The sequence below is a fragment of the Episyrphus balteatus genome, chromosome 1 (assembly GCF_945859705.1).
Source record: "Episyrphus balteatus chromosome 1, idEpiBalt1.1, whole genome shotgun sequence".
Lineage (NCBI taxonomy): Eukaryota > Metazoa > Arthropoda > Insecta > Diptera > Syrphidae > Episyrphus > Episyrphus balteatus.
In genome coordinates, this window is record NC_079134.1 from 148,758,118 (window position 1) to 148,779,401 (window position 21,284).

The 21,284-nt window shown below is 30.1% G+C and overlaps 4 protein-coding genes across 5 annotated transcripts in view; 2 read left to right on the forward strand and 2 right to left on the reverse strand.

Annotated features, from left to right (window-relative positions):
* The window catches only part of LOC129906790 (peroxiredoxin-6-like), a 261,543-nt gene extending 247,882 nt beyond the window's left edge, over window positions 1–13,661 (reverse strand). The window contains exons 1-4 of one of the 2 annotated variants that reach the window (XM_055982716.1): window positions 13,471–13,661; window positions 7,855–8,229; window positions 7,713–7,788; window positions 7,504–7,648 (exon numbers count right to left, since the gene is read on the reverse strand). In XM_055982716.1, the coding sequence (XP_055838691.1) occupies window positions 7,520–7,648; window positions 7,713–7,788; window positions 7,855–8,229; window positions 13,471–13,553 (663 nt within the window). In that variant the 5' untranslated portion in view covers window positions 13,554–13,661 and the 3' untranslated portion in view covers window positions 7,504–7,519. Of the gene's footprint in view, window positions 1–7,470; window positions 7,649–7,712; window positions 7,789–7,854; window positions 8,230–13,470 lie in introns of those variants that run through there. The other variant, XM_055982715.1, reaches the window with a different exon arrangement.
* On the forward strand, window positions 1,649–2,580 carry LOC129906789 (probable U2 small nuclear ribonucleoprotein A'). The gene has a single exon (XM_055982713.1). The coding sequence runs from the start codon at window positions 1,781–1,783 to the stop codon at window positions 2,528–2,530; it is 750 nt and encodes a 249-aa protein (XP_055838688.1). The 5' UTR covers window positions 1,649–1,780; the 3' UTR covers window positions 2,531–2,580.
* Window positions 2,617–3,364, reverse strand: LOC129906793 (GEL complex subunit OPTI). Its single transcript, XM_055982719.1, has 3 exons — window positions 3,123–3,364; window positions 2,948–3,051; window positions 2,617–2,885 (listed from the first exon to the last, which is right to left on the reverse strand). Exons 1-3 carry the CDS (start codon window positions 3,228–3,230, stop codon window positions 2,690–2,692), a joined length of 408 nt encoding a protein of 135 aa, XP_055838694.1. The 5' UTR covers window positions 3,231–3,364; the 3' UTR covers window positions 2,617–2,689.
* A 3,469-nt stretch (window positions 13,662–17,130) lies between the features above and the next one.
* On the forward strand, window positions 17,131–18,226 carry LOC129906791 (peroxiredoxin-6-like). The gene is made up of 4 exons (XM_055982717.1): window positions 17,131–17,255; window positions 17,420–17,794; window positions 17,858–17,933; window positions 18,000–18,226. The coding sequence occupies exons 1-4, from the start codon at window positions 17,173–17,175 to the stop codon at window positions 18,126–18,128; spliced, it is 663 nt and encodes a 220-aa protein (XP_055838692.1). The 5' UTR covers window positions 17,131–17,172; the 3' UTR covers window positions 18,129–18,226.
* The last annotated feature ends 3,058 nt before the right edge of the window (window positions 18,227–21,284 follow it).

Genomic DNA, 21,284 nt, shown 5'->3' on the forward strand with positions numbered 1-21,284 from the left:
AACTACTGCGAATTTTTTTTTAGTTTTTACAAATTTTTCCCTAGGCCGGTTATCACTATTTTTTCAAGGAAATTATACATTTTTGCCTTGTCACACACACAATTACATAAAACAAAATTACTCTCATTATGTTCTTTCACTCCAGAAAAAGGAGTAAAAATTTAGAGTACTCCTTAATAGAGTGAAAGAAAACGACATTAATATGCAAAATGTGGTAAAGTGATAAATTTGCCAAAATTTTGTATGGGTTTTGACAGTTCATTGGGCTTTTAAGCCAAACGTCAGTGTCAAAGAAAAAAAAAACAGAAAAAAAACTTTTGACATTTCAATTTTGAAGAAGTGGTGTAGGTATATGTATATTAGGGTGTCCGTTATTTCCCAAAGTGATGTTTTCGGGGGAGACACCCCCTAGATCGAAAGTTTAGGGACTAACTAAGGGGAATTTAGCAAAAAAAAATGTTTGGAGGTCATTAACCCGTGCCTCTAGGGTCATACTTTCCCCATAGAAATTTGTATGGGAAATTTTAAAACTCGAGAGAAAAAAAATTGTATGCATGAATTAGGTTGTATTTGTTTTATTATGTAGAATGCGTCAATTTTACATAAATATGGATACAGTTTGTACAAACTAATTTTGTTTTTAATTCTAACAAAACCGGAGTGATTAAAATAAATTGAACTAAAATGAACTAGTTCAGAACTAGTTCATTAGCGTGATTTGAACTAAAGTGATCGATCACTCAAATGAACTAAAGTGCCCAACTCTAATACAAAGTGCTTGTGCATGCATGTCTTTATTATGCATGTATGCGCGTTTGTTTTCCTAAGAATTGATTTGATTTGATTGGTTGGATTTTTCTTGTACTTCTTTAATAAACAGTTATAAATAGAAAGGATAAAATCAAAGACAGATTGCTTAAAAGCCCAATTTACCACATTTACCATTTCACCAGGTTTATCCACAGCTTATGCCGTTGCATGAATACCTCTATTAAGCTTTTACTACATTAACTCAAACAATTATTTTTTGGTCTAAAAAATAATGTGTTTAGGTACTCTTTTTTTACAAAAAAATTGAGCTAGCGAGAAAAAAATACTTTCAATGTAGTTTAATGTCGTTTTCTATTGACGAATCTCAGAATGAGATTTTTGAATCTGACAGCTCAAACGGGGGGTAAAGAGGGGAAATAGTGGAAAAATCTCAGATTTCATGATCTATTTGCGTCTTGAGATTCAAAAAAATGACAAACAAATGAATCTGAGAATCAGAAATCTGAATCTGGATTTGTATCAAGATTCACGCATACAAATACAAACACAATCACTTTCACACACACTCCTTTGTTTGACATATGTCTGAACATTTGTTGTTGTTTAATTTTTTTTTATACGTACAGATTTCGTACACAATTGCAAAACCAGATTTCATATTCTATTTGCAGTGGAAAATTTGAGATTTTTACACAAAAATCTTAAAAGTCAGTAGAAAACGACATAAGTTCGTCCAGAGAATCAAAAGCGATTAAATTGCGAATCAATTTTATAACTATGTTATATTTCAAATATTTCTCACACTTCCTGAACACATCCCCAATCATTTGAAATCGGCTTGTGGCTAACCCTTGTTAAACTGTCATTTTTCACAAATTGTTTGACATTTCACCATCGGCAACTTTTATAACCTCATCTACTAAAATCATTTTTGTATATTTCTAAAATCCAAATTAATTTTTGTTTTTAATTCAAAGAAATTCAAATAATCTTCAACAAATCCACCAAAATGGTCAAACTTACACCGGAATTAATAAATCAATCAATGCAATTCATAAATCCCTGCCGTGAACGTGAATTAGATCTGCGTGGCTATAAAATACCACAAATTGAAAATATGGGAGCAACTCTCGATCAATTCGATACAATTGACTTATCCGATAATGATTTGCGTAAATTAGATGGTTTTCCATATCTACCACGATTAAAATGTCTTTTATTAAATAATAATCGATTAGTTCGAATCGACGATTCAGTTCATGAATCTTTACCAAATTTAAATACAATCATAATGACAGGAAATAATATACAAGAATTTAGTGATTTAGATCCACTCACACATTTTAAACAATTACACACGATTTGTTTATTGGTCAATCCAATATCAACAAAGCCATATTACAGAGAATATATTGCTTACAAGTTTCCTAATCTTCGTTTATTGGATTTTAGAAAAATCAAATTAAACGATAGGAAAAATGCTCTCGAGTTTTTCCGCTCAAAAATTGGCAAAGACATTCTCAAAGAAGTTGCTAAAAAAGCAAAGGTGAATAATGTTGCTATGGCAGATGGGAAACTTGGCGCGGGAGCAAATGGAAGCACCATTGCCAATCAAGCTGATATTCAACGAATTAGAGAAGCTATAAGAAATGCAAATTCCCTGCAAGAAGTTGAACGTTTGACGCGGATTCTTCAATCTGGTCAATTGCCAGAGAATTTCTCCTTGGACAATGGCCGAGGAGATGCAATGGAAATGTAGTTTAAATCTTAAATTTATAAAAATGTAAAAAATAAAAGAGAATTCAAAAAAAAAAAAAAAATGCATTTGTTTTTTTTTTTTCAATTTTATTTATTTTTCACAGAAAAACAAACCAAAACTTGGTTCCCACAACAAATTCCTTAGCTTTTTTGCCCTTTTTTATAAATCCTTTTCCGCTATTATACTCTCGTAATGCAGACCGGTGTAAAATATAATCCACGTCACGAGGAAGCCAGCAAATGAGGTCATGAAACCTTCTTTGACTAGTTCCCAAGCTCCGCCGTAAGCTTCTTCGTCAATTGCTTGGAAATTAACGGAATATAAGTAGACAATTGCACAACTGATTCCAGCGAATCTAAAGAAATCAATTAAAGTGAAATTATCGTTCCTAAATCATTCTTATAGAAGAAAACTTACAAAACAAGACCCAAAAATCCTTTAAGTGGAATTATTCCCCAAATTACACCAAGAATTATACCAAAAACTTGTCTAGACCAATAGACAACATCGAGGAATTCATCCTAATAAAAAAAAAAAAGAAGGGTTTAATTGATATTAATTTAGAATACTTTCAATCTAATCATCGTGTTACCTTATCAGGCCATTCAGATTTCGCGGTAAGGGCACGCGAACAAATTGATTTGATTGATGATGTTTTTATTGTGCCATTTCTTTCTATGGTGTTGGTTTTAGTGGACATTGCTGGTTTTAGAGTTAATTTTAAGTTAGAAAATGCAATAAATAAGTCTTTGGAAAAAAAGAAACACGATTTTTTTTTTTATCAATCGTGGAGGTATTAATAAATTGGAAGTAATATGTCAAAAATGACAATTTGATGAAAAAAAGGAGTTGCTCAAAATTGAGCTAGAAAATTTGATAGGGTGACATGGAAGATAAAAAAAATATGATGATAGTGACACCAGTGGGGAATAGAATGAACTAGTTGATTACAGTGACATACAAAACATACAAGGAATTGAAATAAAAATAAATGAAGGCTTGAACCTTGAAGCCTGGTACGCTGCTCGCGCTAAATTTTAGCCGAGATAAAATTCCCATACAAGTTATCGATAACTTGTATTGGATCCATTTTATCTCGGCTAAAAATTTTCGATAATTTGTATGGAAGCTAAAATTTAGCGCGAGCAGCGTACCAGGCTTGAAATGAGAATGAAAAGTTCTATGAAGTTCTTACTAAGAGCCAATTTATTGAGCCTCCATTAAATTTTGAAATTTGTCGTTTTAGTTAAAAGCTTTGTTAATCTATTGACGTCTTTAAGTTTCATTCATTAAAAATTCATTTAATTCACTCTGCTTTAGTTAAAGTCTTTACTTTTAATGGAAACTTTAAATTTAAAACTCCATTAAAAATATCCCAGGGATTTTCTATTTTTTGAAAAATTAAACTGTCAAAAGCTACGATTTTGTCAAATAAAATATATTTAAATTTGAAAATTTGAAGGATAAACCACATAAAAACAAAAACATGATGGCCCATAAGTATTTTGCAGCTAAAACGCCAGACAAAAAACCACAGAAGGTGTTACGATATAGGTACCAGTGGAAACCAAATGCTGAAAATATTGCAATTTTTGTGATGATTAGGATTACGCAGCATCTCAACCCTCGTGTAGATATTCTCTAGTAAATCTACTATATTATATGTGCTCTTCTGTGCTCTGCGAAGTGGATAAGAAATGCATTAATTTCTTTGAATTTTGTGTCTATGTAGTTTGAACTAAAACAACACAAAAACGACTTGTTCTGTAAGCCAAAATTACCAATTACCAAACGTTGGTATTATGAAATTGATTGAACACATTTTCGCCATTCCATTTTTCCATATTCATGAATGTTTCATTCATTTTTAATTGTTAACTGACACTGAAACTTTATTTAATAAAATAATTAATAAATGAAATGACATTTGACGCTAATATGGAGAGTGAATAAATAGAAATCCTGTTTAAGACCTCCATTTGCTCTAAAAATCCCTCTTAAAAGGCCGAATTTGGTGTTTTAACTAAAACGACTTTTAAATTTGATGCTCAATTAGTTAATGATTCCAAACTTCAAAGAAATTCTTAAAAGAGACTGAATTAAACGAATTTGGTTTTTAATTTTAAAATTCCCTTTTTTAATGGCGATTTAAGTTTAATGGAGAGTCAATAAATTGGGCCTAAAACTGAAAAAAAAAATGCAGTCGTTGAAAATTGTTTGCATTGAAAACAAAAACAAATGTTTTGTTTTCCCTAAAAGCCTGGTACGCAGCTCGCGCTAAATTTTAGCTCCCATACAAATTATCGAAAGATATTATCTGAGCTAAAATGAATCCCATAAACTATCGATAACTTGTATAGGCATTTTATCTCGGCTAAAATTTAGCGCGAACAGCGTACCAGGCTAAACGCGGAACTGACATAAGCGCAAGTACCTACTACATACAGGTAATACTACGTTTCCACCTACCCTAAATCCGAGATTCAGCTAAGTAGATTTAGCATAAATCTCGAGTTTTATTCTAAATCTCGGATTGAAAGTAGGTTAAAATCTTAGATTTAGGGTAGCTGAACCCAAATCTGAGATTTAAGCCTGGTACGCTGCTCGCGCTAAATTTTAGCTGAGATAAAATTTCCATACAAGTTATCGATAACTTGTATGGGATCCATTTTATCTCGGCTAAAAATTTTCGATAATTTGTATGGGAGCTAAAATTTAGCGCGAGCAGCGTACCAGGCTTTAGCGAAGTAGATTTAAAATAAATCTCGAGATTTATTCTAAATCTACTTAGCTAAAACTCGGATTTAGCGTAGGTGGAAACATAGTATAATACTTATCCTACGTTTCTACCTAACGTAAATCCGAGATTAAGCTAAGTAGATTTAAAATAAATCTAGAAATTTATTCTAAATCTCGGATTTAGGGTAGGTGAAAATCTTAGATTTTGGGTAAGTGAACCCAAATCCGTCATTTACCGAAGTAGATTAACGGCCATATTCGCATATTGGGAAAAAACAAATTTTATCTCTACAATTTTAATTTTGAAGTTGAAGAAATCAAGTAAATTCTATAAATTCACAAAATTTTTTTCTTTCAAATTAAATTGAATTTTTTACATTATTTGATTCTGAGTTTTATTTATTTCGTCTCACTTTTCAAGTATTTTATTAATTTTGTTTGAATTTTTTTCAATTTCGTTTTATTTTATTTTTCTTGTCACAATTTTGCCAGCAGAAATGCTTCGAACATTATTTGACCGCGTAAAAATAAGTGGAGACTTTTTCTTTACAGCGGCTCCAAATATTTAAATTTTGCGCGTGAACTGGGTACTGCTTAGAAAAAAAAATTCAAGACAAAATTTGTATGTATAAGAAATAAAATTTTTCCCGATCTGCGTACTAGGCTTCAGTGGCCTCACGGTTAGATTCAAGTATTACTCTTGTGAAAAGTCGGCTTGTTTCGTGAAAAATCGGCATAATTCTCCGCAAATTTTCGTTAATAGTTTCTCGTTGAACTCGAATATAATTATAGCTTAAAGTCTAGTACGCAGATCGTACTTGTCCTCCGGTCTTGCTTGTACCTAACATTATTGGACCCCTGTACAAATTAAATGGGTTTTTTTAAATACAAACTTAAATTTTGTTTTATTCCAAAATCACAGGCGATCTTTTGTGAGCTTTTCCACACAGCGGCCCCAAAATAAATAAAATTGTATCTTTTTGGATACTTGCAACATGTTTTTTTTTTCACCAATTATATTCATAAGGAAAATGAGAGCGAATGTTTCCAGTTAAAAAAAAAAAAACTCTGAATTTCTGAATGAATGCAAACAATCTGAACTAAAATTCAGAACTTTTGGAAATAAAAAAAATTTTTTAAAAGGAAAGAACAAGTCTCATAAACCTTTTTTTTTTCTTAAATTAATATTTTAATTAATTCTTTTGTCTATAAGTCTAAAACTCACGGGCCCTTAGTAATTGACTCGAATCTAGCAAATCTCGATTTAATTAAAATAATATATAGGTAGTAATAAAACATAAATCTATTTTAAGATGTATTTTTTAAAATTTGAAACGTCAAAAGAAAGATGTGTTATAAAAATAAAAATTTAGGGTTATAAGCACCAAAAAAATTAGGTTTATAAGCACCAAAAATCTTTATAAAAGTATAGGTACTTTTCTTTTCCGAGCCAAAACAAAAATTTAAATTTTTTTGGTATCTAATGTAGGTATTTTTTTTTAGTTCCGTGGAGCTGTGGCGTGGCAGGCCCCTATGCGCCAGTCCGACCCTGGCTGTAAATGAATATGTAATTTTCGAGCTGAATCTGCGAACAGCCTCGGCTGAAATTCTTAAATAAACTTTTAGCATACACAAGGCTGAAACGCATTAATTAAAATGAATCTACATTCTACATACATCGACGTTACAGTTTTAATATTTTTTAATACAAAAACACCACGTTTTTATTCTTCTTAAACTTATTTTTGCAACACACTTCCAAAGACCTCATAATTTTCGACTGGGTAAATTGATTTTCATAATTCTTTTTGTATCTGGTGCCTACAGTGTGGTCCCATTTTAATTTAGTCCCGTTCTGACAAAGCCATCCATGGGAAAACCGTAATATTATGAGTTTCGATCCCTGGAAGTCGGTGTTTGTTTTTTGATAACTTTTTGCAAAACTACAAAACTGAGAATATTTTGGTTTCATAACAAAAAAAAAAAATTTAAGATGTTTTAATTTAAAACGAACATTACGATTTATAGAGAAGTAAAAAAAAGTGGTTTCCTCGTGCCAACCGTCGATTTTTGCCTTGTTTCTCGTTTTGTCAAATACGCTCTCGCAGTTCTTACAGCAAAAAAAAAACAACAAATTATTTTTTAAAGAAGAAGAATGCACAAATTGAATGAAATGCAAATTTAATAAATTTAAATATTTTATTGTAATCATTGTAAATTGGTTATAAAAAAGAAATTATTTAATATAAATTAGTAATTTTCAGTTGTTCGAACGTAGTTCACTCCAGATGGCATCGATACCTTATCGAATCCCTTAGGGAAAAGTTTGTTTGCTTCTTCATCAGTAACTGTTGGCAAAATCATTACTTTTGTTCCAGGCTAATTAAAATTAAATAAAACAAATAAGTTAAATCTTATTTTACCAAGCATATAAAAAACTTACGGTCCAGTTGGCAGGAGTAGCAACGACCTTGAGCCTATCGGTCAATTGCAATGAGTCAATGCATCGAAGAATTTCACTAAACAAAAAAAAAATAAAATATGTTTTATATCCTATTTTAAACACTTTTATATTCTCAACTTACTCAACATTGCGACCCGTTGACATTGGGTAAAACATCGACAAACGCAATTTCTTGTCTGGACTAATGATGAACAGAGCACGAATGGTCTTTCCAATTTCTGGATCCTTCTTTTGTTCTTCATCAAGTAGACCAAATGAAACAGCCAGGTCACGGTTTGGATCGGCAATGATTGGGTATGGGAAGTCCCCGGGAATGTCCAAGCAATATGACTTTATGTCATTGACCCAATCAACATGAGAAGCCAACTGATCAACTGAATGAGCTAAAAGTTTGGTATTACGCTTGGCAAACTCATGTTGGTGGACAGCCATGCGACCAAGCTCTGTAGTACACACAGGTGTGAAGTCAGCAGGATGCGAGAAAAATACACACCATCTGCAAAAGGGGTAAACAAAATGGAAATTTTTTTTATATTAAATCGATAAATTTTAATGAATGTATGTTATAAAAAAAATAGTGCGTATACACCACGTTGTCCCAAATATCAAAAGGAGTATCATGAAGCACATAGATAGATATATATAGGCATCATAATTGTTTGTGCAAATTAGTCGTGGACCAAAAGCTTAATATTTATAATCTTTTCTGTTTTTTTTTCTCCACCCATTATCAAAACACGTTTCTTAAAACATTGCAAGTAACAAAATGGATTCGATTAAGCATCTCGACTGTCTAATAAGTGTAGTGGATATTAGTGTATTTTATCCAAAGTGTTTAAATAATTCTCAAATACTTAACGAAGTCATTTCAGAAATTGAATTAGCAAGCAATCTAAGTACTTTGAATAAACACTACCTGCATCGCCAAATAGAATTTGAATGAGAAAAACGTCTTCCTACGTGCTAGTTTGTCTTTATATAAAAGGAAATGTTTACATATCGTTATTAGCTATATGAATTTTGAACATTGTTATGTCAGATTCAACCTTGAATACATATTTTGTATCTAGCGGTTTAAAGGGGGACACTTTAGTATTTTGTACTTATTTTTTTTTTATAGAACTAATAACTAATTCAGTGGACAAGATGGGGAGTTATATTATAATTGTTTTGAAAATCTTTTACCTTTTTTCTTAATATAAGGTACCTGACCTTACTGGCAGACCGAAAAATACACTTTTTTTTATTAATAAATCCAAAACTAGGTTCCGGAATATTATTATTTTTTAGCTCAATCTTTCTGTCGAAATATTCCTGTAACTTGACCAATTTTGAGTGTTTCGATACGCAACAGGTCTTAAAATGTTCATTAAAGTTAAGAGGTTAGTTAAAAATAAATTTAAAAAAAATTAAAAAACCAAATTCCCTTAAAGTAAGTACCTAATCAAATTCATAAAAAATACTTTAAGAAGTATGAAAGTACTTTGATATAGGTAGAATATGAGATTTCGAAATGATCAAAAGATTTTGATCGTATGTGGCATTTCCTAAAATTGTATTTCTATTAATTAATCAAATTTGCTATACAATAAGAAATATAAAATTCTTTAAGGAAGCACAGTTTTTAAAAATGGTTTATAGATATTTTACATTTAAACTTACATTACAAAATAAAGTAAGGGAAGTGGGGGCAAGACAGTTTTTGTACTATGTTGTATGAAAAAAAGTAAAATTTTCAACACTTGCAATATATAAAATAGGTGCCTAATGGTATGATCGATCACGTTTGTAAGTTTGAGCAAGTTCGATTGAGACGCCGAAAAGTTACGGTAATTGATTTTTCATCAAATTGTCATCGTTCATGTGAAAAGACAGTAGTATTTTTAACAATAATAAAAACCAAGTTTTTAACTTTTCCCGTTCTAGAAGAGGATGGTGCAGACAGTATTTGTATCTTCTGCCTTCAACTGTTTTCTAGATCCAATCCAAAAAATCGATGGATTACTGCAAAATGTGTACCAAATGGTACCACAAAGCTTGTGCTGGAGTGAGAACAAATACAAATATAGCGTACGTGTGTTATTATGCAAATTGATAACATTTAAAATAAATGAAACGGTATTTCTAAAAGCAAAATTTAATAGAGCGGTCTTACCCCCATGTGGGGGTAAGACCGCCGTATTATCATTTGTTCAGTATTTTTTGTTTTTTTTTTTAATAATTTTTTTAATAATGATGAGAGTTTCTACGAAAAATAATAAATATAATAAATAAAAACTTTATTTAATTAAAAGGTGTTTTTTATTGGTTTTTAAGACAGTTAAACACTAAAGGGGCGCACAGTGTGGGAATTCGCGAATTTAGCGGAATAAAATTAATAACGCTTGCATTTTAAATTTTGTTGTAGTTTTTTTTGTGATTAGTTCATTGAATATGTGTATACAATCAAATGTAATTCACATTTTGCTGATATTTTATTTAAGTTTTTGTAAAATGAGCTTTGAAGTGACAGGTTATTTTCACCAAAAAGTACTTTTTTTTTTGAAAATCATAATTTACAAAAAAAAAACTTTTGAGGAATGATTTATTGTTTAATTTTATGACAAATATGAATAAAATAAAGAAAAAAGTTAATTATTGTCAGAATTGACTAGGTTTTTTGCAAACCGATATGTCAATGACGTTGTTTATGAACTAAAGAAACTATTCTCTAAAAGGCTACTAAAACGTACAAGATACTATTTGAAAGGATGTTTTAAATTATGTAGCTTTATTTATGCACAATCAATGTTTTTTTTTTAAATTGGTAAGTGTTCTGTCACGAAATTTTTCTGCCATACATCATCAAGGATATCAATAATTAAAAGAACCGTAAACTTCCTGTCGAAAAAAAATCAGTTTAACTGGAATAGACAATTTGTTTTTACCAATCGTGTTATTCTTGTAAAATAAAAAGCCAATTTGAATTTATTTAATTGTTTTTACTATATGTTTTGTTTTTAATGTAAACAATTTCACCCTTACTAATTCCTCTTTCCACTTTTTCGCAAACTAATTTCATATGCAGTTGAAATTTCTTCAAAGCTAAATGAGTCTAAGAGGCCTTGTACTTTCTTCTCCTTCATTTTTTCACAGTACTCATTAAATGATTTTCTAGATCTACCCACACTTGCAGAATTCGAAGGGGAAGGAATTTCGTAAAATATTTGCTGTGGTATTACTAAATAGCCACTGAGCCAGGAAGCATTTTTGCATTCAAAGCTTTCATGGTTCCTGTTTTTTGACCATAACTGATCTAACTTAAAACAAGTTGTCCTCACAAACGCCTTTAATGATTTAACTGCTTCCGCAGAAAACGTTATGTTACCAAAAACATTTAAAACAAATGACATAACTGCCTCAAAGCGCTTAATTTTTATTTTTGAGACCCAAACATCAAATATGTCCTTCTTTGTTATTTGGAAAGACATTCTTTAAATTATATAATACCGAAATATTTTGTTAAATTAAAAGGATAGTTTGCTAATTATTCAAATAACATACCACATTATAAAAAGACGAAAATTAATACTCCACAGTACATATACACACAATAACAAAACACAGCACTTATAACAAGTAAAATTAATTTTAATACCGATTTTCAAAGTATCAAATATCAAATTTTGTGAAAAATACGCGTTAATTGTTTTTTTTTTTTTAATTTATTTATTTTTATTATTATAATTGGAACACCTTTTATCAGATGTAATACTTTTTTTTTATTAATTGATAGTTTTCGTTTTTAATTTTTAAAATAACTTAATTTTTTTTTCTTACTGTTAACTTTGAATTTGAACACCCTGTATTTTTATTGGAACTATTTTAAAATCAAATTCACAAATTTTTTGAACACCCTGTGAAATAAAAAAAGTTTCTAATTCTATAACATTCTTCTTCTAACAAAATACCAAAAAGTTATTCGATTTTTACGGTATGCCATCATTTTTTTTTTTTTGATGGTCATTTAGAAAAAAAAAAAAAAATATATCATAACAAAATTAGGGTGTCAAATTTTAGTGATTCGTGATAGATAATAAATCAAGCTTTGCATTGAATATTGTCTCTAAGCGGAATAACGCGGAATAACTAAAGTTTTGCTCTAACAAAGGTACAAAAATCGAAAAAAAACACATTTTTTTAACTTCAATCACCAACACAAAAATGTAAAACACCCTGTGAAATAAAAAATTACTTAAATAATTATACCTTGATATTTAGAAAATATAAAAAATAAAACTTTTATTAAAACGCACACCAAACGCACGAGAAAAAATTAAGAGCAAAGTAATCTCTTTCACCAAATAAACAGAAAAAAATCGCCAACTGCAACTTCGAAGCTATTTATTTTTGTTTACATGATTCCCACCTATCAATGCTTTTGTTATCACTTTCTACAATCTATTAGCTTTAAGAAAAACCGGTTTTGGCATCAAACAAGACAAGTCATTTTTCGAATTAAATTCCGCTAAATTCGCGAAATCCCACACTGTGGGGCGGTCTTGTCCCCACTTCCCCTATATATAAAAAAAAACCCATTAAAATAAACTATAGAAAATTTAATATATTTGATGCAATGAAATTATAATAAAAAAAAAAATTAAGAAAAATGGCACTGGTTTTTTCAAGAATATCAAAATATTTTGATCACAGGGAAACATTTATTTTCAAAACAAGCAAAAGAAGTATTACTTTAAACATGCGTTAAATTGCAAACACGGTTTTTTTGCTGATAAGCTAAAATAATTTTATTTTTAGGATATTCCAATCGTGAATCGTTGTGTTTCTGACTTTCAACCACACTTTAGATTAAATATTTAAACACCTATTAGTAAACAAAATCTTAAAAGAATTATTGATATCTATAGTAGGATTTTTGTTTATACATTTTTAAAACTAATAATACTTCAATAGATTAAATTTGATATGAATCGTTTTTAAGATAACCCTTTGGCAACATGTTCAAAGTTTTTTTTTTTTTTTTGTTAAAGTTTTCTTGTGGAATTTTCTATCATATCTATCACTATGACTATCTTCTATCAAAAAGAATTTTAACCAAGTAATCAAAGATACCAAAATATTAGACACAAATTTCAGGCCCATTCTAGAACTTGAAAAACAAGAAGACTTTACATACATTCGACAAAAGTCGAATTAAAATTGAGTTTATCAGCTCAATTACGCCCACTTTTTTCATTTTATAATAAAAGTTGCAAATTTGTATTCATACTTGAAAATATCAAGTTGATTGACGTAAGTGTGATTGTATTTGTTTAAAAAAACAACATCATTTATTTAACATTAATAAACACTTCGACTCACTATAGCTTCTTATTATACTCAGTTTTATAAAAAAAAACGCAACTAAATGAGGGCTTGTCTACTCACTATGTAGTGTAGTTATAGCTTGAAGATTCAATGAAACAAAATTCTTTCGCACAATGAATGCAAAATGCAATTTATACATTTTGCGGTAACATCAATTTAAAATGTATACAAAAATTACATCACGCAGTCTTAATAAAAATAAAAATTAGATTGGAAAAACAAAAAAAAAAAACAAAATTAACAAGTTGATCTTGCACTTCAACTGCATCTGAATGTCAAGTGAATAAAAAGATTAAAATATCTATAATGTAAGCCACAATCAATCACTTAAATTGAGTTCACAATAAATCAAAGTCATCCAATCACTTACGAGTCACCCAACCAATCATAAAATTGGATTGGCCCCTTGGTCGAATCAACTTTAAAATTTGGTACTGTTGCTCCTAGACGCATTTTGTTTAGTAACTTTGTTTTATTTTTTTTAAATAAAAATAATGCACACACGATCGCTCACAACGACTGATTGAAGAGCTCAGTGGGACGACAGTAAGCTTTTATTCATTCCCCACCCGATGTGATAAGATTCGAGATATGTATTTGCAATATTAATGCGATAGAGACGACGACAATTTGTGACTAAGTTTTGAAGTGTTTTTTGTTACTTGTTTACTGCTTGTCTAGAAGTTTTGATTAGTTCTAGAATGAGGTTGTTTGTTCAAGAAAATTAAATATAGAGGCCCTAGTAGACGGGGGCGCTTAGGGTAGAGAAAAATAAATTAAGGCACGGGTCACAATCAGCTGGTCGCAAAATATGAATTAAGGCAGTCGCTTTAAAAAACTATCAACTTAATGAGAACAGATCAGGGTCATAAGATTTTTTGAGCTGTAGTTATAGTGACCATATTTCTGGGAGCGAAACTCGGGACAAAGGTTAAAAGGTTTTGACAATTAAAAGAAGTAATACAACCTTTTATTATTTCTGATAAAAAAATAAAAAAATTAAAATTAAAATCGTTGAAGCCGTTTTTTACAGCAAAAGGTTTTATTAAAAAAAAAATCTAGAACAAAAATTTGTTATGCTGTCCTTAAAAAATAATTAATTTACAAACAAAAAGTTCATTGGATCGTTTTGAAAACATTGATTTTTCAAAAATAATTAAATAGGTAAGTTTTCTTAATTTTTCATAATTTTGATATCGAGGTTTCTTAAACGTACTATGGGGACATTTTCTTTGAAATCAAGAAAATGTTTCTATAAAAGATACCGTTATAACTATTAAACAAATATTTTTTTAATGAAAATCATGAGAGCAAATTTTTGTAACATTTTTATTTTATTTTAAATTATTGTAAAATTGTGAATTTTAACTGAGTTTTTAACTCGTCCATATGTTGTTCATTATTCAAAAATGTTTTTCTGATGTTAGCTTTTCAACCTGACAAACACAAGAAGAACTTAAATTTAACGAACATTTTTAAAAACTATAATGCTTTCATCAGAAAAATAAAAAAAAACTTTTATCTCCAAAAACTATGTTTTCTTGTTTTCCGTACAAAGTATTTATAATTTTAAATACAAAAATCAGAGAATGTACAAATACGGGACAATTACGTGACAAATAACAAAATACGGGACACAATCGTCGCAGGTTTCTTAAATAAAAACACGGGACAAGCTATAGAAATACGAGACAGTCCCGGAAAAACCGGTACTATTTTGTACTAAAAGACAGGCTGAAAATCGTTTTGAAGTAAACAAGTGGAACTTTTTTTTGAAAAAGTCTACCAAAAATTGTATTGTAAAAGTCTATAAAATTTATTTTTATTAAGTTAAAAGAACTTCCTTTATACCTAAGAATGACAAGAATCATTTAAAACACAAATCCGGTACTGAAACCCAAGTGCAGGTTATCAATTGTTAAAATTGTATCTTAATCTTAAATAAATTTGTGTGTGTGTATATTTCTATTGCCATATTAAGATTAATTATTTCATGTGCGACAAAATGAGTGTTTTGAAGTTTTTTTTTTCATTATTTTAAAATTAAATTGTATATATTGCTAATGACCTTGAAATTATTTTGGTTGAGAGAAAGTCTTTAAAAGTGTCATTATTAACGATTTAATTAAACGCATTACTAATGTCATTACCTACGATGCAATGCAATACAGAACAATAGGCTATTTGGATTACATGACCTCTAATGAAATTGTTATCAAATGATACCTAACTTAGTAGGAATAACTTTTACTTTTCGCAGTATTGGATTAAGAGTATATAATTTAAATTATTAAAAAAATGTTCCTACAAATTTTGAAGAACATATCGAATTGTATTTTTGTTTTTTATTTAATGATGGATGGTTACTTTCCATAAGTCTTTAGACCCCTAGTTTGAATATCTTCAAACACAAATCCAACAATTTAAAAAAAAATCTGGGTGAGTTATGAACAATATGAAGTTCTAATCACTGTCTTGTCTACGGTAAGTAACTGAAAAACTAAAAAGCTTATACATAGACCGAGAGCCGGTAGCATATTTTGGCAGTTTTGGTATAACCGAAATTCAAGTGTGTAAGTACCTAATCTAAATATGCACCACAGTATGTCAACGCAAAAAGTTTGGCAGTAATCTTTTTCAGTCACGGCCGTAGACGGAGGTTCAAAAAACAAAGAAATAAAAACAAATTGTGAATACTAATGCATTAACAATTCTTGAAAAGGAGAATGGGCATTTTGGAAGTTGAGCGGCCATCAATGAAATTAGTATCAAATGAAAGAATTATAACCTAGGAAAAACTTTTACTATGGACGTTTCGCTGTATTGCGTTTAGAATGCAAGATAATGCAGTATTAGTATTGTTAATGCATTGTTCAATGTATAAAGGACAAATTGATTCATATTATAATTGGGAATATAAAATATGATGCTCTGTCATTTTCCCAGAGTCTGAAGACATTAGTCTTGAAAATACGACCAATGGAACTCATAATATAATATTTTTAAGATAACCACTTCAAGATTTTGTTTGAAAGTTTTCAAACAATTCAAACTAAACTAAATGTTTATAGTTTGGATTCTAGTGGTTGGATATTCAAGATAAAGGTCTTCAGACTCAGGGAAAATGACAGAGTATCATATTTTGCACTTAAAATACACAATTTAGTTATAACATTGAGATAATCTATATAAAGTGTTAAATGCAAAAATGCATTTTATCCGTTGTTGAAGTACGTCACAAGGATAAAACTTCTGCACAATATTTGTAAACCTTAATCAAAAAATAACAAATTCATTCCTGGCCGCGTAACGTCCACCTTCCATACAAACTTGCCCATCCTCCTTTTCTTCAATATTGCTGTCAAACTTTTACTTACTTTAGGGCCATGCTTATAAACCAAAATAACGACAATACATAGTTTGGCTGTAAAAGTTTATTATTTTAATCAGCCAGGAATTGATAAATTTAGAGAATTAAAAAAAAAATATGATTTATGTTTTATAAAAATATTTGTTTAACAATAATTTCTTACAAAATTTAGGCCCATTTTTTTACATTCCATCAAATATAAAGTCACCAATTTTAGAATTCTTATACTTTTTGACTGTTTTCTTATTTTTAATGGGGATTTTAAATCAAATAGAGAGTGAATAAATTGGGACTTATTCCGTAATTTTGATGTCACTTACGAAATAGTAAGTTATATAATTTGTTGTGATCAAACTTCCGATTATTAACGATATTGTTGTTTGCTTCCTGATCTAATCTTCAATTAAAAAAAAAAACAATAGTACTACTACTTCCGTTCTATATAATCTTATCTATTAAATTTATTTTGTTTCTTGCAGCTCGTTTGCTAATTAAATTTTAATCAGGCACTTCAAATTTTATCAAATATTTTAAGTTTAAGATAGTCAACATATCAGCAACAATAATATTGAGAATGCAAAACTAAATAAAAGCCGGCTGTTCTTCTGTTTTTCATTACAAATAGTCAGTGTGAGTCTTTGCGGGTGTTTCAAGCATCAAACTGTATTCAACTTAGATCTATCCAAATAAATTTTGAACAAAATGCGTCTAGGAGCAACAGTACCAAATTTCAAGGTTGATTCCACAAAGGGTCCAATTCAATTCTACGATTGGTTAGGTGACTCGTAAGTGTAATTTATATTTTTTAGTTCTTTTTCATATTAATACTAGGAACTTAAAATATAAAAGATAAACAATTAGGACACTGTGGTGTATACGTAATATATATTTTGTAATTAAAAATTTATTGAATTTCAAATGATTTAAATTTATTCTTACCTTTTTCCAGGTGGTGTGTGTTTTTCTCGCATCCTGCTGACTTTACTCCTGTGTGCACTACCGAACTTGGTCGCATGGCTGTCCACCAACATGAGTTTGCCAAGCGTAATACCAAACTTTTAGCTCATTCAGTTGATCAGTTGGCTTCTCATGTTGATTGGGTCAATGATATCAAATCATACTGCTTGGACATTCCCGGGGACTTCCCATACCCAATCATTGCCGATCCAAACCGTGACTTGGCTGTTTCATTTGGTCTACTTGATGAAGAACAAAAGAAGGATCCAGAAATTGGAAAGACCATTCGTGCTCTGTTCATCATTAGTCCAGACAAAAAATTGCGTTTGTCGATGTTTTATCCAATGTCAACAGGTCGTAATGTTGAGTAAGTTATACAAAAAAATTAATAATGTGAATGTAAATTTTGATATTTTTGTTTTTGTAATAGTGAAATATTACGATGCATTGACTCGTTGCAGTTGACTGATAAGCTTAAGGTCATTGCTACTCCTGCCAACTGGACGGTAAGATTAAAAATATTTTTATATTTGACTAAAATAAACCTAACTCCTTTCTTTTTCTTACTTTAGCCTGGAACAAAGGTAATGATTTTGCCAACAGTTTCCGATGAAGAAGCGAACAAACTTTTCCCCAAGGGTTTCGATAAAGTATCTATGCCATCTGGAGTCAACTATGTGAGAACCACAGAAAACTATTGAATCTTTTTTAGAAGTTACTTTTCAATGTTTGTAGTGCATTTTAATAATTTTCAATAAATACCTCATTAATTTTCTTAAACTTAATATTGGTTTATTAATACGTTTGTTTATTTGTATGCCTTGAGCTATAGCTACTTTGCAACTTAAAAGCGTTAACAAAATTTAAAAAAATATCAACAATCTTGCTTGATTTAAATGACCTTTGTACAGAACCTTTTAAAAAGATTCTTCTGGAGCAACTACAAGATTAGGAACCTGGTCCGAACAGCACGTGATGATCTTTTTTTTTGCAAAAGTCGGTAATTAAAAGTACTTTAACCTCTATTGGTTGAAAATTGCCACTTTTGCCGTATTGTTTAAAAAAATTTAAACTGAGATTTTTTAAACAAATTTTACCTACTTTTTTTCAAAAATTAAGGTTATTTAAGAAAAAAATTTGGGAGAGAGGGACAATTTCCCATCTTTTAAGTGGTAAAAGCATTTTCCCTCAACTTGACTTCAGACTTGAATAAAAAAAATTTTATCAACTAAAACAAAACCGGTAGTCTAATCAATATAAACTTTTGATTCTAAAATGTGATCAAAATTTTTGAAATATTTTTGTTAGTAGAGATACTTTGCTGAACCGAAACTTAAATTATTTATGTTGAACATAAACTCTTATTCCTTACTTTTTCCTCTGCGTAAACTGTCACATAAGGATTTATGTAGAACTTAAATGCTTAAGTTTCGATTCAGCAAACGGGTCTTAATATAGCTTTTTTTTCCTTAAGTCCATACTAACTGATGTTTCGTTCTAGTAGAGCTCACTTGGACCCAAATTTTGTTAAACTATATCTAAAACTCAACTTACATACATTTCTCGATAGAAATCTTATTTGAACTATGTACCAAGTTATACTAAAATAATAAATTGAGCTGAAAATAATAAAAATCTGCAATGAAAATTTATTGTACCTTCGTTAACTCATAGTATTTTTTTTACACTTCAGAAATTTCGGATGTAGTGAGCTTAGAGCAATCTACCATCTACAATCAGAGGATCTTAGCAAAAAATCATGCAGAAATCTGCTTAATTTAAGGTGGGATCCGCTTAATTGTATGTGGTCTTTTTTCTCCGTGCACAGTTTGGATAAACTTCGTCTTATACATACTTATCCAAATGTCTGACTTTTTACAAATATTTAACGACAAACACGTCGCTTTTTATGATAAAATACACTAATTCTAAAAAAAATTAAATGCTAAGTCACAGCTTACTTGCTGAAATATATAATATTATTCCAAAACAAAATTAGAATATGGCTCGCTCTCATAACTTTGATTTTTCAAAAAAAAAAAAAAAAATTTATAATACAGTTAAACCCAAAAATTTTTCGTTTGAAGTAGATCATTTTGGTGGACGGCCATTCCATTTGCATTTTTAGGACATTTTCACACTTATTATCTAGTATATCTCGTTGAAGAATCAATCTTTTTTCTTGAAACTTGGTAGGCCTTAAGGGCTCATGACAAAGTTGAAGTCCTAGAAGTTTCGAGAAAAACTAATTCAAAATAGCTAAGTTATTAACTGACAAAGACGGTAACGGAGAAGACTTTTACGTGTCTTCTCCGTTACCGCTATATCTGTAAATAATTTGGCTACGTTTAATTAGTTTTTCGTGAAACTTCTAGAACTTTAGCTTTATCATGAGCCCTTAACCAACCAAGTTTCAAGAAAAAAGATTGCTTCTTCAACGAGATAAACTCCCTACTAACAATTTTGCTTCTATAATCCCAAGTAACAATTTAGCTTTCATAAGGGTCAATGCAAGCTATTTTTTGTCTTATGCAAATCATTTTGGCGCACATTACCGAATTTCCCCAAGACCTTCCTCCACAGGCAATCCACAAGCTAATAGCTTGTGACGAACAGCGTAAAACGACCTTATGCAGGTCTTTTAACAAAACAATGAAACATTTTAGGGAAACTATAGCTTCGCTAAGGAAACTATCATTTGCATTGGATGTTATAATAAGGCCTTATGGAGGTTGTTATAAGATGTTGAATTTATGAATAAAAAAAAAGATTTTATTGATTTGTTTTTTCTTTTAATTTTTTCTATTTTGTTTTTTCTTCTTTTTTGGCCATGTCAATGCTTTTCCTGTCGTTCTGAAATGGGAAGAATTTTATTTTAATTGAAAAAGAACACATTTTTTTTTATTCACAAATGGCCCCGCCAGGAATCGATCCTACGTACCTCTGCATACCAAGCCAGCACCTTACCAATAAACCATACTCGAATATTAAAGATGACTGGCAAAAAGGGAGCTAATTGAAACCTCACATAAAAATGCAATGTTTTTTTCTAAATTGTTACAAACATTGCATATCTGCAGGATAAAAACTTTGCATACTTATTGGTGAAAAAACATTGCATACTTGAGAGATGAAAACATTGCATACTTACAAGAACCTCTTGGAACAGGTCTTATGAAAGCCTTCTGTCACTTGAAAATAGAAGGCTTCTTTAAAACGGTTCAAACTGGTCTTATAAAGGTCTTCTTTAACTTATATTTACAAGGCTTCTTCTAAACACTTCCAGATGGCCTTAAGGAGACCTCCTTTGTTTCCAAAATGGATGATTTGGGTAAGTAAGCCTTAAACTAAACTTATACAAACTATAGCTTGCCGAATCGAAGAAAATGGACCTTATGCAAGTAAAATTGTTACTTGGGATGTAGCAGTTGACACGATCCAAGATATTCTGGTTATTTGAAACAATTTTCTAAGGCAACAAATCAACTAAACTTAAATTTTCATTCCAAATTACATACGTTATTTGTACCTTATAAACTGTATACTATCCATTTTGTTTCCGCAAAATGCAGCTTTTTTCCAGATTGCACAATGCACATACAATACAAACATAAAGAAAAATCATGATCCAAAATGACAAGTGATAAATCAACAAAATAGAAGTTGAAGTTATTTCACAATTAAAAGTGTAATAAATTCTCACTCGTGGCGGGAATTTATTCCACTTCAAAAAGTGGAACAGATTCCCACTTGAGGTGGAAGAAATTCCCATGTGGAGTAGATTCCCGTGGAATTATTACCCTGCACCATTTGAACCTTCTACCATTATAACGACCACTTAACCAGCGCCATCTATC

Excerpts from the sequence above, each read along its gene's own strand:
- LOC129906789 (XM_055982713.1), top strand. The coding sequence starts at position 1,781 with ATGGTCAAACTTACACCGGAATTAATAAATCAATCAATGCAATTCATA.
- LOC129906791 (XM_055982717.1), top strand. The coding sequence starts at position 17,173 with ATGCGTCTAGGAGCAACAGTACCAAATTTCAAGGTTGATTCCACAAAG. Across the intron at positions 17,795-17,857 it reads TCAACAGGTCGTAATGTTGA|TGAAATATTACGATGCATTG; the intron begins GTAAGTTATACA and ends TTTTTGTAATAG. Across the intron at positions 17,934-17,999 it reads CTACTCCTGCCAACTGGACG|CCTGGAACAAAGGTAATGAT; the intron begins GTAAGATTAAAA and ends TTCTTACTTTAG.
- LOC129906793 (XM_055982719.1), bottom strand. The coding sequence starts at position 3,230 with ATGTCCACTAAAACCAACACCATAGAAAGAAATGGCACAATAAAAACA. Across the intron at positions 3,052-3,122 it reads AATCTGAATGGCCTGATAAG|GATGAATTCCTCGATGTTGT; the intron begins GTAACACGATGA and ends TTTTTTTATTAG. Across the intron at positions 2,886-2,947 it reads GGATTTTTGGGTCTTGTTTT|ATTCGCTGGAATCAGTTGTG; the intron begins GTAAGTTTTCTT and ends TGATTTCTTTAG.